The 16896-nt window shown below is 38.5% G+C and overlaps 2 protein-coding genes across 2 annotated transcripts; both read right to left on the minus strand.

Annotated features, from left to right (window-relative positions):
* Positions 1-1195: 1195 nt before the first annotated feature.
* LOC141830384 (putative leucine-rich repeat receptor-like serine/threonine-protein kinase At2g19230) lies at positions 1196-7962 on the minus strand. Its single transcript, XM_074717817.1, has 12 exons — positions 7280-7962; positions 5810-6294; positions 5087-5225; positions 4862-4933; positions 4584-4655; positions 4426-4506; positions 3998-4164; positions 3662-3909; positions 3268-3394; positions 2784-2852; positions 2493-2682; positions 1196-1847 (listed from the first exon to the last, which is right to left on the minus strand). The coding sequence occupies exons 1-12, from the start codon at positions 7951-7953 to the stop codon at positions 1397-1399; spliced, it is 2775 nt and encodes a 924-aa protein (XP_074573918.1). The 5' UTR covers positions 7954-7962; the 3' UTR covers positions 1196-1396.
* A 1087-nt stretch (positions 7963-9049) lies between these two features.
* Positions 9050-16582, minus strand: LOC141830385 (putative LRR receptor-like serine/threonine-protein kinase At1g05700). Its single transcript, XM_074717819.1, has 13 exons — positions 16068-16582; positions 15832-15997; positions 13663-14155; positions 12945-13083; positions 12769-12840; positions 12481-12552; positions 12322-12402; positions 11890-12056; positions 11540-11787; positions 11087-11213; positions 10610-10678; positions 10319-10508; positions 9050-9709 (listed from the first exon to the last, which is right to left on the minus strand). Exons 1-13 carry the CDS (start codon positions 16574-16576, stop codon positions 9259-9261), a joined length of 2784 nt encoding a protein of 927 aa, XP_074573920.1. The 5' UTR covers positions 16577-16582; the 3' UTR covers positions 9050-9258.
* Positions 16583-16896: the final 314 nt, after the last annotated feature.

The following is a 16896-nucleotide window of genomic DNA, read 5'->3' on the forward strand; positions in this document are numbered from 1 at the left end:
CACGATCTCTGATGATTTCCAATTATCCAATGGCTTGGTAATGAAGATTATCTGTATCTGACGGTTATGAGCATAAGTGTGCGAGAATTCAGGAAATCAAGTTTGGGAACTTCGTCATCGTTCTTATCTTTTTGACCGAGCTTCACATGTATGGCCAAAACTCAGTTCCTGCATAGTAAATGGGTCGGAATGTTGGAGATACATGCAACTAAACATCTGAGCTGTCGGAGTATGTGACTGAGTTGAATGGTTAAAACCAAACTGAGAGACTGAAGACGAGTTGAGCCGAGCGATCGAGCTAAGTGGTCAAGCTGACCGATCATGGGATCAGAGTGTTGAGTCTGAGCTACCTGAGCTATAGAGGTATGTGGCTGAGATGCACAATTGAATAGCCGAGCTGTGGGAGCATATGGCTGAGTATTATGATAATTGGGTTGTCCGAGACATTACTGGGTAGGTCAGAGCGTGATTTGACCATTGACCGTCAAGATGCCAGGTCGAACGCTAGCTTAGAACGATTATTGATTCCTTTTTATCATGTCAGACCAACAATGACCTACTATATCATTCATCATACGAATCTAAAAGTCAGAAAATAAAAATGAAAAAGCTTGAATCATAAAAAAAATATCTGTATTGTTTGTTTAGTTATTATTCTTGGACATGTATCTTCCTTATTACAGGATTTGCTTTATTTAAATATCCTTATAATGCAAATTTTGTAAAAGTAACATTTTCATAAAATATCTAATCGCACTTTTCGAAACACTTTTAAGCCATTTACCAGTTTTCCATAAAACTAAAAAATATATATATATTTTTAGTTTGCTTGCATTTAAACTCTGATAAATATTCAAGTAAATTTGCATTTAACCAGTGTTTCTAAAACCGGATCAGACTGAAAACATTTTTTTTTCTGATCAGCTCGAACGAACTGCAGAAACCAGGACGTGGAGGTTGACTGGTTCAAACCGATCGAGGTTTGTGTTTGAAAACACTGGCCTGGCTTCCACAAGTCTCAATTTCAGAATTTGAATGATCTTAGATATCAAATATGCTAAAACATTAATGTATTGATGAAGATCGGCTAGCTACACTGAGCATTATTGCTAAGGAGTGAGGAACTTGTATCTTTACACAAGGAGCAAGAAAATAGGGAATTCTTTTCTGTAATAAAGAGATGACATTGTGAAAATACAGAAGAAGAACATACAATAGTTTTTGCCATAGAACATAAAAGTATCATCTACACTCCATCACCAAACACTATTCTCCTTCACACTAAGTAATAACATGTAAAAAACTACACAATAATAAATTTGAAGCAAATGACATTTTGAACCTTAACAACCAATATGACACAGTTTTAAGAGGAAAGAGCCGAGCATACCCTTGTTTATCTTGCCGTCGGTCCAGTGATCTCAGTCATTCTAGACACTCCTATCTCAGGAACACTGTTCAAGCTCACGTCACTTACTTCTGAGTATAGATTCTCACTACGTGTGACTGTGTTCACCGTGTTATAATGAGAATTCTCTAGTTCTAAGCTCTCTTTTAGCTGCATCAGAACTTCTGTCATGGTTGGCCGTTGTTGGGACCTTTGTGCCGTGCATTTTAGCGCAATATCAGCACACTTCCAGGCACAGTTTATGTCATACTCCCCTTCTAACTTGGGATCTACAACATCCTCGATGTTTCCTCTGGCAAGCCTTTGGAGCACCCATTGAGCTAGGAGTACATTTTCTGTACCTGGAACTATTGGAGGTAGCCCAGTGATTAGTTCCAAAAGAACCACTCCATAGCTATAGACATCACTTTTCTCGCTAAGCTGGAAGGTATTGTAATACCTGACAAGCGATATGGCAGATTTCCAATCATAAATTTTGTACAAAAATAAACACACTATGAAAGCTTAATTACACTTATGTTGAAGTTGATTGTTTCATTGTTAGTCATTATACAAAGAGAATCACTAGTTCAGAAGATTAGTTGTGGACATGGCTAGATATGATCAGGGATTTTCACAATGTGCATATGTTTGCTGTTATTGGACAAAATGGATCTGTAGTCTAAAACATGCAAAATATATGATTTAAACTTCAAGTGATAATCCAAATACCACTTGGTACTGCCCTATAAATCATAAAACGCATGATTCCTCTTAATTTAATTTGATGTATTTTCTATTAATGTATTTCTTCAAATGCCACTTTGCTACCACTACTAATGTTTTCAGTGGTTGCATTTCATTCATGGATAGAAAAAACATATATATTATGAACCAAGCCTTCTTTCCATCATTTAAAAAAAATACTGAAGTAAATAATTCAAGCACACAGAGAGATGGATGGCTATATTAAAACATGAATCTAAAAATGAAAAGTTCCATGATGATGAATTTTCGCTTTTTTTTTTATTCCTTGGTTACTATCTTTCTACTAGGTAGAGATGCTTGCTTGAAACAACTAAATAAATGAAAAATGGTGACATACTCAGGATCAAGGTATCCAGGAGTTCCAACCACTACAGTGGATATATGACTGTTCGCCTCACTTAGAAAAGCTTTCGAAAGCCCAAAATCTGCTATCTTAGCTTCCAGAGTTTCACTCAAAAGGATATTTCCTGACTTCACATCTCTATGAACTAATGGCGGTTTGCATCCTTTTTGCAAATACTCTAGCCCTGCAATGTGATTTAATAGATGAACCAAGATGGTCTCAGATGAATGGCCTGGGAATCATGCATGGGGATATTGATACTTGACAGTTCACATTATTCCAAACCTTGTGCAGAATCAATTGCGATGTGAAGACGTTGTCTCCAACTTAAAGCTCTACCATTATTTGCCCTGCCTGCATCATGTCAAATTAACAAGTCATCCGCTAAACAATAAGTTAAATGAAATAAAGATTACTTTGTATAAGTAATAGCACTATTACTCTGTTGGTCAGTAGTGCCTTGCAAAACATTGTAAGATAAATAAACGCATTTTTAGACATCATCATTCTACTCTCAGTTGCATTGAACTTTCATAAAACTATAATTCAATTTTATAATTAAAAATTTACTTGTGCACAGCAGCAATCAAATAAGAACACACATGTTAGATTCAGCTAACCATGTGTTTGACAGGAGAATATATCTTTAAATAGTTAGATTGTAAGCTGAATCTAATTATTGTCACCTGATTGTCATGCAAGCTATAAAGCAAGTGATATTATGAAAGGAACCAGCTATTAGATAATGATATTAAATGTAGTTCCAAACCTCGTAGATGATCTTGTAGTGTTCCTTGAGACATAAACTCATAGACAAGAGCCAAATGATTTACTTCCTTGCAGTAGCCAACCAAAGAAACTAAATTCCGATGATGAACCCTAGTCAAGTGTTGGGCCTGAAAAAATATAATCTGTGATGTTTACGAACTAGAAACATCAAGACCCGAATTAAATCAAAGAAACAGAAGTGAATGGGACAGTTAATATTATGTAGGATCAGCTAGTCATGGACATGACATAATTGTTCAAGAATGTTGTTACTACATTCCTGGAAGAATAATAAAATTTAGTAAGCTCTTGAAAATTGTTTTGTAAAATATTCAAGTTTATTCATTCATTTCCCCTTGCCATCCTTGGTTACACATAATATAAGATTTATTTACCTCAGCAAGAAACTCTTTTGTTCCTTGTGATGATGACTGTGACAGCAGTTTGACCGCAACTTGAGTACCACCATCCAAACGTCCATGGAAAACAGACCCAAATCCTCCTTTGCCTAGGATCTTTTGAAAGTTATTAGTGATATTCTGTAATTCAGTGTATGTGAATTGGCGATTCTCAAACTGCAATGAATTAGCTTCTTGCTTTGGAAAACCATTCTGTGGATCCACAGAGCTGCCTCTTCTCAAATCTTTCAAGTTTAGAATAAAGAATAAGATTGTTAAATGCATGTCAGAAAATGGATGACAGTCTGCAAGGGTTTGTCACAGAAATCTCACCTCGTGTTTTCCTCACCCTCAAAACTATGGCTAGCACCACAAGAAGTATTAACACTGGAACTATACAAAGAATCACGATCACCGGTGTTGATATTTTCTTCTTTTTTGGTGTAGGCATCACGTTGCACGATGTACCATTGTCACAAAGATCTGGGTTCCCATCCAGTCTGGCATGAGATTATAACTTGCTTAATGGTTAAAGATATGAAGTTATGAAGAATTCTCCAACCAAAAAAGGAAAGAAGCAGCTGACTTCAAGGACAAATGGAACAAACTTTAATGTCAAATTATTACCCTAAGTTTAAACAGCTAAACTCCTAATATTTCTTGACTCTTTGCCTAGATCCCTTTAATGATCAAGCTGGCACTTTCATATTATGAATCCTTAAAGAAAAATGGAAGAACCTAAACTTAAAGGTAACACAAACCTTAAGGTGAGTAACCCATTTTGTACCATTTCAAGGAGGTTCGAAGGAACTGATCCATTTAACTGGTTGCTTGTCAAATCACTGCAAACAATCATGAAATGTTAAGCCATTTTCTACCTTTTCCATATAGTGAAAAAAGGATTAAGAACTATGCTTACAGTAGTTTGAGAGAACTTAAGTTTGCTAGATCATCAGGTATTGGCCCTGTTAAATTGTTGTAAGACAAGTCCCTGAAAAAAGTGATTAAAAAACAATTGTTAGATAATAATTCCTCGTATGACATTGCTTTGTACAAGGCTCTAACATGTTGCATGATTTCACAACAAATGCTTGCATGGCCTGGCATTGACCCAGCAATCCAAGACTGCTAATACTGTTTGGCAATGAATACTGAAAGGAAAAAAGAAAACAAATAGCAAGCAATTTGTAGCCTTACAGGTATTGAAGTGCACTAAGGCTAGCAAAAGATTTGGCTATTTCCCCCATCAACCTACTTGATGACAGATTCCTGCAGAACAATAATGACTAGTGAGAATACAACGGCTAACAACAACCAAGCCTTATCCCAATAGGTGAGGTGAGAATATAACAGAATTTTCAAACAGTGGATTCTGATAGTTAAAGATGAATAGTTTGAGCTAGATGAACTTGTAGAACTCACAAAGCAGTGACTCTTGGAGGATTTGACAAACTATAAGTACAATTTAGTCCATCCCATACAAAAGCATTAGGGGAACATGGATCTCCCATCCAATTCCTCTGGATCTGATACTGCTCCTTGATCGATGTCATGGCATCAACTGTAAAAAAGGAGAAAAATAATCAACAATGTAAGCTAATGTCATTGCTCAAAATAAAATTAGAAAACAAAACTACTAGCATGTGACCAAACTAAGCACAACCCGATGAAAATATTAATCAAATAATCAGCACTAAAATTCCTAACAATACCATATCAGTAGAGTCCATTGAAATAAAGATCAATCTGATCAATATCATATGTACCTTCTAATCCCAACACTTGTTTCAATCTATGGCTTTCGTACTAATGTTTTTTCTCTTTATGCTGATATTTTTTGGTCCTTTTCCAATATTAATTATCATAATTAACTTTTTTTTTCTGGCAAACATATCGAATTTAGGAAATTTTGAACAACTTAAAATAAAGGTATGAGCTTTTGGTGGGCATCTAAAGCTACATTCTTCACACTCAGGTGCACTGTTACGAAGGTGGGAGCTTCTTTTTCCGTGCCCAGTCTGCCTTAGCGCTTTCAAGAACATCCTATCGAGCAATTGATAGGCAAGAGATTTCTCCCTGTTCCACTGCAACCGAGAGAAGCAAAAAAAAAAAAAAAAAGGCGAAGGAACGGAAGTGGATACATACCATCTCCAGCATCCGAGGGCACGGAGGTGTTGCTCATGGTCGTGTAGAGCTCGAAGGCATTGAGAATGGGCGGGAGAGTGGAGTTGCTAAGAGCCTCGAGGGAGACGTTATAGGTGGGGAACGAAAGAAGGGGAATGTTGCTGTAGACGGCGTCCGAGTAGAGGTGCTCGGGGGTCATTATACTCCCCAGCCACCGGAATCCATTCACGTATACGTTGAACTGCCGTGATAGATTAGTGCCCGAGAGATCGAAGATCTCGGATATGTGGAGGATGGGGAAGAACTGGTTGACGTCGCCGGGGAAGGGATCCCATTGGATGACGAGGCTGGAGGAGTTGATGGGGGTGACGGCGGTCTGCATGACGACGGAGGGAGCTTCGAAGAAGTCCTGGGATAGGTTTTGGACGGTGGAGTTGGTGGAGACGTCCATCCACCGCGGGGAGCTCCATGGCGCCCACAACCGATCGAGCGGGTCGGCCGGATACCTAGACAAGGAAGCGCGAAACGCATTTTGCCAGTTTAGTCCAAAAAAAATAAAGAAATTACTTTTTTAAAAAAATAGAATTATAAAATTATACTCATATATTTGTAAGTTTTAATACTAAAATAATAATTTTATATAAAACAGATGGTGAGAATGCTATGCTGCGTGATACACCCGTGTGTGACCCGTGTGCGACGCCCTGACTTATCGCCACTGTCGCCGCCCCGTCAGACTACCGCCGACTATCGACTCAGGCCGCGATCGACGCACCGTTCACCGGCGTTCTGTCCGATGACGGATTCCAAGCGGATAGTGATCGAAATCTCACGATTTTTGTCGAAAACAGGGTCGATCGTGATCGGTAGTGGCGCGCGCCACTGTCGACCGCGATCGGTCCTGTTTTCGACTAAATCGCGATCGAAGACTGGCTAAGAAAGGATCGCCGTGCGACGGTGGCCCATCCTCTACCATCCGGTGATCACAAATTGGCTGGAAACAGGTCCAATCGCGGACGACAGTGACCGCACCACTGTCGACCCTATTTCCAACCAAAATTCATCGGATTCCAACCACTATTCGATCAGAATTTGACATCGAACGGAGCGCCGGGGAGCTGCGCGTCGATTGCGCTCGAGGGAGAGGTCGGCGATGGCTGGACGGCGTGGCGAGGGCGGCGGCAGTGGCTGTGGATCGCGGGTGTCATGCACGGATCACAGATTCCTCATCGCGCAGCATTTGTCAAACAGATGATATTATTTTATAAAAAATAATTTCAATTGCAGTAAAACACGCATATGTGAGGAGTTTCAAAATAATATGGAAATGAGTATTTTGATAATTAAATTAGATGAGGTACTATTTTAATGAATTTTGAAAGACAATTTCTTTTAATAATATGGGAAAAAAAGGATGCTTTTTAAAAAAATGTATTTAAAAATTCTCGAAAATAAAAATATTTATATTTAAAAATAAATAAATAAATAAACCTGGTGTAGCCGGACTCCACTCCCATGTTCGCCCGGTTGTACAGCACCAAACTCCGCGACTCGTTCGCCGCCGGGTAGAGACTGTTCTTCAGCGGCCGCAAGTCAATCCCGGAGATGAACGGCGTTCCCGTGCCGGTGTTCACCAGGCACACCGACAAGTACCCGGCGGTGGCCACTGTAATGGTCTCCGACACGTAGAATGAGGCGGCGTCGGTCACGTTCACTCTGTCCCAGTAGTTGACGCCGAAGTGGAGTTCGAAGGCCAGCGGCTGGCCGTCGAGCCCGTCGTAGTTTCCGTAGAGGAACCACGCCCGGAGGAGGTACTTGGACCCCCGCGCCACCGCCGGCGACCGGATGGTGTAGCAGTTGCGGGTACCGTTGGGGAAGGCGCGGAGGGTGCGGAGCCGCAGGGGTCTGACGTCGCTCACGTAGGCGACGGAGATGTTGCGGTTGACGCCGGTGTCGATGAAGCCCACGTCGGAGACGTAGGAGATGTTGGAGAGGGGGTCGACGTAGGACGAACCGGGCTCGATGCCGCAGTCGATGGAGAGGAATCCGAGGGCGTCTGTGGACTGAGAGCGAGCTCCGGCGGAGGCCATGGCGAGGACCAGGAGGATCGGCCACCAAAATCTGGAATCCATCTTCTTCTTCTTCCTCCGGTATGCAATCGCCATGGCAGAGAACATAACAGAACAGAGCAGAGCGTTGTTTCTATAGAATCTAGAACAGTTTTCATTTCACTCCCTATTGTTTCTAGTGTACAAATAAGTCCTGAACTTTTAAATTCATCAAACTGCACCCCTCCCCCTAGTTTTCAAATTTATCGCTGAGCTAACATTTGTTGTTAAAAGAATGAAGGCCCTGTTGAAAATTCAGAAATTACAGTGGGCAAATGAAAAAAACTCTCCTTTGATCTCATTTTCTACTCCAAACACGATACAAAGTTTTTCACCCATGAACGCACGCCAGGCATATACATCAATCTTGCACGCTGTCGCGGAGCAGACTGCAAATCTCCTGAAGGAACAGAGCTGGACTTAGAGTCAACGAGGGAGAGATTGCGTCTGGATCTACACGTACGTAGGCGCACATGCAGATTACGCGGAGTTGACTTTACACATAATGATCACCACGCCCACCCGTTGACCTACTAAACTATTACGTCAAAGTCATCGCCGTATAAGTTACAAGTGGAGCCCTTCACTCGTCCTTCAAGTGTTGGGCTAGCTCTATCACCGCCGCAATCTTTGAATTGATCAAAACTTCCAAATTATCTTCATGAAGAATGAAGAATCATTTGACACTCGGAGTTGACATTTTAGGCATTAGATATGATCGATCAAAGATTGGCAGTTCGTGGGCGGCAGCACGCCGTGAACAGCTTAGATTGAGATGTGAAGCAAATACACCAGTTGATGCTAAAGATAAAGCCCATCCTCTTTGTTTAAATCCTGCTTCACTTGATTACTGTGAAACTCTTAACCAGTGTTTTTAAACCGGATCAGGGTGAGCATTTTTTCTGATCAGCTCGACCGCAACAACCAGGGCACAGAGGTCACCTGGTTCAAACCCGAGGTTTGTGTTTGAAAACACTGGCTTCCACAAGTCTCAATTTCAGCATTTGAATGATCTTAGATATCAAATATGCTAAAACAAAGTATGAATGAGGATCAGGTACACTGAACACTATTGCCAAGGATTGAGGAACTTGCATCTTAACACAAGGAGCAAGAAAATACAGAATTTTTTCTGTAACAAAGAGATGACATTGTGAAAATACAAGATGCTTGTCCCAAGATGAAATGGAAGAACATACAATAGTTTTTGCCATAGAAAATACAAGTATCATCTACACCCCACCAAATACTATTTTCCTTCACATAAGTAATAACATGTAACAAGCTACACAAGAATGAATTTGAAGCAAATGACATTTTTGAACCTTAACAACCATTGGGAAAAGTCGAGCAAACCTTTGTTTATCTTACTGTCGGTCCGGAAATCTCAGTCATTCTATACACTTCTATCTTAGGAGCATTGTTCAGGCTCACATCGCTTACTTCTAAGTATGGATTCTCTCTGAGTGTGACTGTGTTTGCAGCATTATAACGAGAGTTCTCTAGTTCTAAGCTCTCTTTCAGCTGCATCACAACTTCTGTAATGTTTGGCCGTTGTTGGGACCTTTGTGCCGTGCAATTCAACGCGATATCAGCACACTTCCAGATACTATTTATGTCATACTCCCCTTCCAGTCTGGGATCTACAACATCCTCAATGTTTCCTTTGGCAAGCCTTTGGAGCACCCATTGGGCTAGGTGTATATTTTCTATACCTGGAACTATTGGAGGTAGCCCAGTGATCAATTCCAAAAGAACCACTCCATAGCTGTACACGTCACTTTTCTCGCTGAGCCGGAAGGTATTGTAATACCTGACAAACAATACAGTAGATTTCCAATCATAAATTTTGCACAAAAATAAATGCAATATGAAAGCTTAACGACACTTTAAGTTGAAGTTGATTGCTTCATTATTAGTCATTATACAAAGAGATAATCACTAGTTCAAAACATTAGTTGTGGAGACATGGTTGGATATGGCCATGGATTTTCACAATGTGCATATGCTTGCTGTTATTGGACAAAATGGATCTATAGTCTAAAACATGCAAGATAGATGATTTAAATGTGATGATACAAATACGACATGCTAATTCCCAATAACTCATGATTCTTCAAATTTGTTTGCCTACTTATTTGCTACAACTACTAATGTTTTCAACGGTTGCATTTCATTCGGAGATAGAAAAAACATATATATTATGAACCAAGCCTTCTTTTCTTCATTTTAAAAAAATATACCAAACCAAATAGTTCAAGCACATAGAGAGATGGATAGTTATATTAAAACATGAATCTGAAAAAAAAAAAAAAGTTCCATGATGAATTTTCATTTTTTTTTGGATTCCTTGGTTACTATCTTTCTACTAGGTAGAGATGCTTGGCTGAAACAACTAAATATATGAAAAACAGTGACATACTCAGGATCAAGGTATCCAGGAGTTCCCACCACTACTGTGGATATATGACTGTTCGCCTCACTTAGAAAAGCTTTCGAAAGCCCAAAATCAGCTATCTTAGCTTCCAGAGTTTCACTCAAAAGGATATTTCCTGACTTCAAATCTCTATGAACTAATGGTGGTTTGCATCCTTTTTGCAAATACTCTAGCCCTGCAATGCAATTTCATAGATGAAACAAGATGGTCTCGGATGAATGGTCTGGAAATCAGGTAAGGGGATATTGATACTTGACAGTTCACATTATTCCAAACCTTGTGCAGCGTCAATTGCCATATGAAGACGTTGTCTCCAGCTTAAAGCCCTAGCATTGTTTGCCCTGCCTGCATCATGTCAAATTAACAATTCATCATCATTAAGTAGGGAAAAACCATAAGTTACATGAAGTAAAGATTGCTTTGTATAAGTAATAGCACTGTTACTCTGTTGGTCAGTAGTGCCTGTAAGATAAATAAAAGCATTTTTAGACATCATCATTCTCCCTTTGGTACTCTTAGTTGTATTCAACTTGCATAAAATTATAATTCAATTTTATGATTAAAAATTTACTTGTACACAACAACAATCGAATAAGAACATACATGTTAAATTGACAGGAGAATATATCTTTAAATAGTTAGATTGTAAGTTGAATCTAATTCTTGTCACCTGACTATCATGCAAGTTATAAAGCAAGTCATATTATGAAAGGAACCAGCTATTAGATAATGATATTAAATGTAGTTCCGAACCTCGCAGATGATCTTGTAGTGTTCCTTGAGACATAAACTCATAGACAAGCGCCAAATGATTCACATCATTGCAGTAGCCGACCAAAGCAACTAAATTCCGATGATGAACCCTAGTCAAGTGTTGGGCCTGGAAAAATGCAACCAGTGATGTTTACAAACTAGAACCATCAATATCAAACTAAATCATAGAAACAAAAGTGATGGGGCAGTTAATGTTCTGTAGGGTTTGACTAGTCATGGACAGGACAATTGTTCAAGAAACTGTTACTACAATTCTGAAAAATAATAAAATTTCATCAGCTCCTGAAAATGTTTTGTAAAAAATATTCATGTTTACATATTCATTGCCCCTCCCCGTCTTTGGTTACACAAAACCTCCCAATGGATTCACATTCAACAACCATCTCCAAACAAATAAATTCAGTCATTCACATATGTATGAGATTTATTTACCTCAGCAAGAAACTCTTTAGTTCCTTGTGATGATGATTGTGAGAGCATTTTGACCGCAACTTGAATACCATCTTCCAAATGTCCATGGAAAACAGACCCAAATCCTCCTTTGCCTAGGATCTTTTGAAAGTTATTAGTGATGTTCTGTAATTCCGTGTATGTGAATTGACGATTTTCAAGCTGCAATGCATTATCTGTTTGCTTTGAGAAACCATTCTGTGGATCCACTGAGTAGCCTCTTCTCAAACCTTTCAAGTTTCAAATAAAGAATAAGATTGTTAAATGCATGTAAGAAAATGGATGATGGTCTACTATTAAAGAATTGCAAGAGTTTGTCACAGAAACCTCACCTTGTGTTTTCCTCACTCTCCAAACTATGACTATCAGTCCAAGAAGTATTAACACTGGAACTATACAAAGAATCACGATCACCGGTGTTGATGTTTTCTTCTTTTTTGGTGCAGGCATCACATTGCATGATGTGCCATTGTTACACAGATGTGGATTCCCATCCAGTCTGCATAAGATTATAACTTGCTTGATGGTTAAAGATATGTATGAAGTTATAAAGAATTCTCCAACCCAAAAAAAGGAAAGACGTAGCTGAGTTCGAGGACAAATTGAACAAACATTAATGCCAAATTATTACCCTAAGGTTAAACAGCTAAACTCCTAATATTTCTTGACTCCATGCCTAGATCTCTTTAATGATCAAATGAGCCCTTTCATATTATGAATCATTAAAGAAAAATGGAAGGACCTAAATTAAATGTATCACAAACCTTAAGATAAGTAATCCATTTTGTGACATTTCAAGAAGGCTCGAAGGAACTGATCCATTTAACTGGTTGCCTGTCAAATCACTGCAAGCAAATCATGAAATGTTAAACCATTATCTACCTTTTCAATAAAGTGAGAAAAGGATTAAGAAATATGCTTACAGTATTTTGAGAGAACTTAAGTTTGCTAGAACACCAGGTATTGGCCCTGTTAAATTGTTGTAAGACAAGTCCCTGAAAAAAAGTGATTAAACAACAATGATTAGCTGATAATTCCTTCCATGACATTCCTTTGTACAAGGCTCTAAAATGTTGCACGGTTTCACAACAAATGCTTGCATGGCCTGGCATTGACCACAACAATCTTAAGACTGCTAATGACTGTTTGCCATATTCAATGACTACTGAAAGGGACAAAGAAAACAAATAGCAAGTAATGAGTAGCCTTACAAGTATTGAAGTGCACTAAGACTAGCAACAGATTTGGTTATTTCCCCAGTCAGCCCACTTGATGACAGGTTCCTGCAGAACAATAGTGACTAATCAGGATATTACAGAATTTCAAAACAGTTGGTCCTGGTATTTCATGATCAATAGTTTGAGTTAGATGAACTTGTAGAACTCACAAAGCAGTGACTCTTGGAGAATTTGACAAGCTATAAGTACAATTTAGTCCATCCCAAATAAAAGCACTAGGGGAACATGGATCTCCCATCCAATTCCTCTGGATCTGATACCTCTCCTTGATCGCTGTCATCGCATCAACTGTAAACAAGGAGAAAAAATAATTAAAAATGTAAGCTAATGTCATTGCCCAGAAGAAAAATAGAAAACAAAACTACTGGCATGTGACCAGACAAGAATCTTAGCAGCAGCACACACCAAAGCAAATACTAACCAAATAATCAACACTAAAATTCCCAACAATACCATATCAATAGAGTCCATTGAAATAAAGATCAATCTGCTTAATAGCATATGTAATTTCCAATCCCAACACCTGTTTCAATCTGTGGTTTTTTCACATTATGCTGATTTGTTTTGATCCTTTTCCAATACCAATTATCATAATTAAGTTTTTTTTTCTGGAAGACATATCAAATTTAGGAAAATTTGAACAACTCAACATAAAGGTTTGAGCTTTTCGTGGGCATCTAAAGCTACATTCTTCAAGCTAATGTCAACTGTTGAGAAGGTGGGAACTTTTTTCGTGCCCACTCTGACTTAGCCCTTTCAGGAACATTCCATCGAGCAATTGACGGGCAATATATTTCTCCCTGTTACACTGCAACAGAGAGACGTGGAAAAAAAAAAGGGGACGAAGGAACGAAAGCGGCAACATACCGTCTCCAGCATCCGAGGGCACGGAGTTGTTGCTCATGGTCGTGTATAGCTCGAAGGCATTGAGGATCGGCGGGAGAGTGGAGTTGCTGATAGCCTCGAGGGAGATGTTATAGGTGGGGGACGAACGGAGGGGCACGTCGCCGTAGAAGGCGTTCGAGTAGAGGTAAGGGGGGGTCACGATCTCCACCGCGAGCAATCCATTCACGTAGATGTTGAACTGCCGCGATTGACTGGTGCCGGAGAGGTCAACAATCTCGGATATGTGGAGGATGGGGAAGAACTGGTTGGCGTGGCCGGGGAAGGGATCCCATGGGATGATGAGGCTGGAGGAGTTGATGGGGGTGACGGCGGTCTGCATGACGACTGAGGGAGCTTCGAAGACGTCATCGGAGAAGTTTTCGACGGTGGCGTCGGTGAAGACGTCGTTCCAGTTCGACTGCGAGGAGCTCCATGGAATCCACACCCGATCGAGAGGGTCGTCCGGATACCTAGACAAGGAAGCGCGAAGCACATTTAATCAGTTTAGTACAAGAATAATAAATAAATTACTTAAAGGGATTTTATAATTATAAATTAGAAATTTATACTCGATATATTTGTGAGACTAAATACTTTTATAAATTTCACATTAATTTCTTGGGAAAAGAATCAAAAAGTGCTTGATGCTTTTTTTAATTATTTATTATTAAAATAATATCTCATTCCATCATAATTTATTTTATTTTTAAATATATATTTTTAATTATATAATTATAATAATTATGATTTCATAACTATTATGTGCTCAGTAAAATATTGATCTGTATTGAATATAAATAAATCATTTATATTATAATAATTACAAATAATATTGATCAATATTAATTAGAGATATTATGATAATTATGTAATTATTATAATTTTATAGTTATTATAATATAATATTGATTAGTATTGATAAAAATAAATTATATATGTTCTGTCACACCCAAATAATTTTTTTATTATCTAATATAAAAAAAATTGTAAAAGGGGTTCACTATTAGATTTATTATACATTGATTTCTTTTGTAAAAAAGTTTTTTACATAGCTCACCCCTTCTACACTTAAAGTTTTGCCCACCTTTTTTTTTTAGATCAATCTCTGTCTATTTATAACTGTTATAATATAATATTCATCAATATTGACTAAAGATGAAAGTGATTAGAGATGAAATATTTATATTATAACAGTTATGAACTATAACTAATATAATATAATTTTATTAGGGTTGATTAGAATTGAAGTGTTGCTATAACAATTATGATTCCATAGTTGCTACAATAATATCAAAAATAAAGATATTTTTAAAAATAAAAATATGGAGAATGATGAAATAGGTGCTATTTGATAATAAATGAAAAGGGGGCACTTTTTATTTTTGCTCTAATTTATAGACCAAAAATCAAAATGATGCCCACATTTAACGAATCGTCAAATTTACATCTTTTATAAAAATCATCAAATGAACAACTCATCGTGTTTTTGATTTCGATGAATACCCTTACTTTAAGCTATTTTGTAGATATTGTAATGTGATAAAATATAATATTTTATTCTAATCAAAATTACTATACTTAAAATATTTAATATCAATTTGATCAAATTTACTTAAACTCTATTAAAATCATTTTAACTGGATCAAAATCACTTTAAATTTTTTATAATTTTGATAGTATTTAAGTAATTTTATTTAAGTTGATAAAAAGTATTTAATATAATATATTCTATATATAATAATTTTTATTAGAATGTAATAATTAATTTTTTAATATTGTAACAGTTACTACTATAGTTGTTATATTACAGTCACCCCTCCGTAACTGTAACACATTGTAAAATTAAAAATATATTGTTAAAACGCCCATTCATAAATTAATCCATGGATGGATTTATAAATTTATTTATCTATTATTTCATAATAAATAAAGACCGAAAGGATAAATAATTTATTCTTACTCACGAAATAAATAGTTAAAAATTTTCCGCATGATTTTTTTTTTCTAATTTTTAAATTTGTCCTCCCAAATAAGCAGGGTAAAAAAATCCACGATTTTCTTTTCTTCTCCATTCCATCTTTTGAAGTAAATAATGTGATTTTCAATTTTTTTATTTTCAAGAAATATATAATAATAATAATAATAATAATAATAACCTGATGGCAGAGATTCCTCTCCCATGTTCAACCGAGCCGACAGCACCAAACTCCGCCGCTCGTTCGCCGCCGGGTAGAGTCTGTCTTTCAACGGCCGCAAGTCGATCCCGGAGATGAACGGCGTCCCCGTGCCGGTGTTCACCAGGCACACCGACAAATACCTAAAAGAAAGAGATCGCATTTGATGATTGTTCATTCAATAATTCCCTGATTTTGCCTACTGAACTATACCCGGCGGCGGCCACCGTGATGGTCTCCGTCCAGTAGAATGACTCCGCGGTGGTCACGTTCACCCTGTCCCAATAGTTGACGTCGAGGTGGAGGTCGAAGGACTGCGGCTGGCCGCCGAGCCCGTCGTAGTTGCCGTAGAAGAACCAAGCCCGGACGAGGTACTTGGACCCCCGCGCCACCGTCGGCGACCGGATGGTGTAGCAGTTGCGGTTCCCGTTGGGGAAGGCGCGGAGGGTGTGGAGCCGCCGGGGCCTGACGTCGCCCACGTAGGCGACGGAGATGTTGCGGTTGACGCCGGTGTCGATGAAGTCGGCGTCGGAGACATAGGAGATGTTGGCGAGGGGGTCGACGTAGGACGAACCGGGCTGGATGCCGCAGTCGATGGAGAGGAAACCGAGGGCGTCGGTGGACTGAGAGCGAGCTCCGGCGGAGGCCATGGTCAAGGCGAGGAGGAACGACCACCAAACTCTGGAATCCATCTTCTTCTTCCGGTATGCAGTAATCGCCATGGCAGAGCAGAGCTTCTTCTTCAAATTAATGAGCGTTTTATACGCCATTTGGTATATATCTTGAAAATTTTCATTTCACTACCCATTGTTTCTCTAGTTACAAATGAGCCCCGAACCTCTAAATTCCTCAAAACTGCGCCCTTCTCTAAATTTTTTATTTTTATCACACTCTTTAATGGAATCCGTCATCCGAATGGTTTCACACGAACACCCACACGATCATCTATGATGAGGTAAATTAGGAAACTGTAATTAACTATTGCGAAAAGGACATTGCTTCAGCTTCGTCATGATTCGATCCTTGTCCATTTCCATCAATT

This window comes from Curcuma longa, chromosome 6 (assembly GCF_044706935.1).
Source record: "Curcuma longa cultivar G26 ecotype Majalengka, Jawa Barat chromosome 6, ITB_CL_G26_1.1, whole genome shotgun sequence".
In the NCBI taxonomy this organism is placed as follows: Eukaryota; Viridiplantae; Streptophyta; class Magnoliopsida; order Zingiberales; family Zingiberaceae; genus Curcuma; species Curcuma longa.

Excerpts from the sequence above, each read along its gene's own strand:
- LOC141830384 (XM_074717817.1), bottom strand. The coding sequence starts at position 7,953 with ATGGCGATTGCATACCGGAGGAAGAAGAAGAAGATGGATTCCAGATTT. Across the intron at positions 6,295-7,279 it reads GTGGAGTCCGGCTACACCAG|GTATCCGGCCGACCCGCTCG; the intron begins GTTTATTTATTT and ends TTCCTTGTCTAG. Across the intron at positions 2,853-3,267 it reads ACTACAAGATCATCTACGAG|GCAGGGCAAATAATGGTAGA; the intron begins GTTTGGAACTAC and ends GACATGATGCAG.
- LOC141830385 (XM_074717819.1), bottom strand. The coding sequence starts at position 16,576 with ATGGCGATTACTGCATACCGGAAGAAGAAGATGGATTCCAGAGTTTGG. Across the intron at positions 12,057-12,321 it reads AATGGATTACTTATCTTAAG|ACTGGATGGGAATCCACATC; the intron begins GTTTGTGATACA and ends AATCTTATGCAG. Across the intron at positions 10,509-10,609 it reads GGCAATTGACGCTGCACAAG|GGCTAGAGTATTTGCAAAAA; the intron begins GTTTGGAATAAT and ends ATTGCATTGCAG.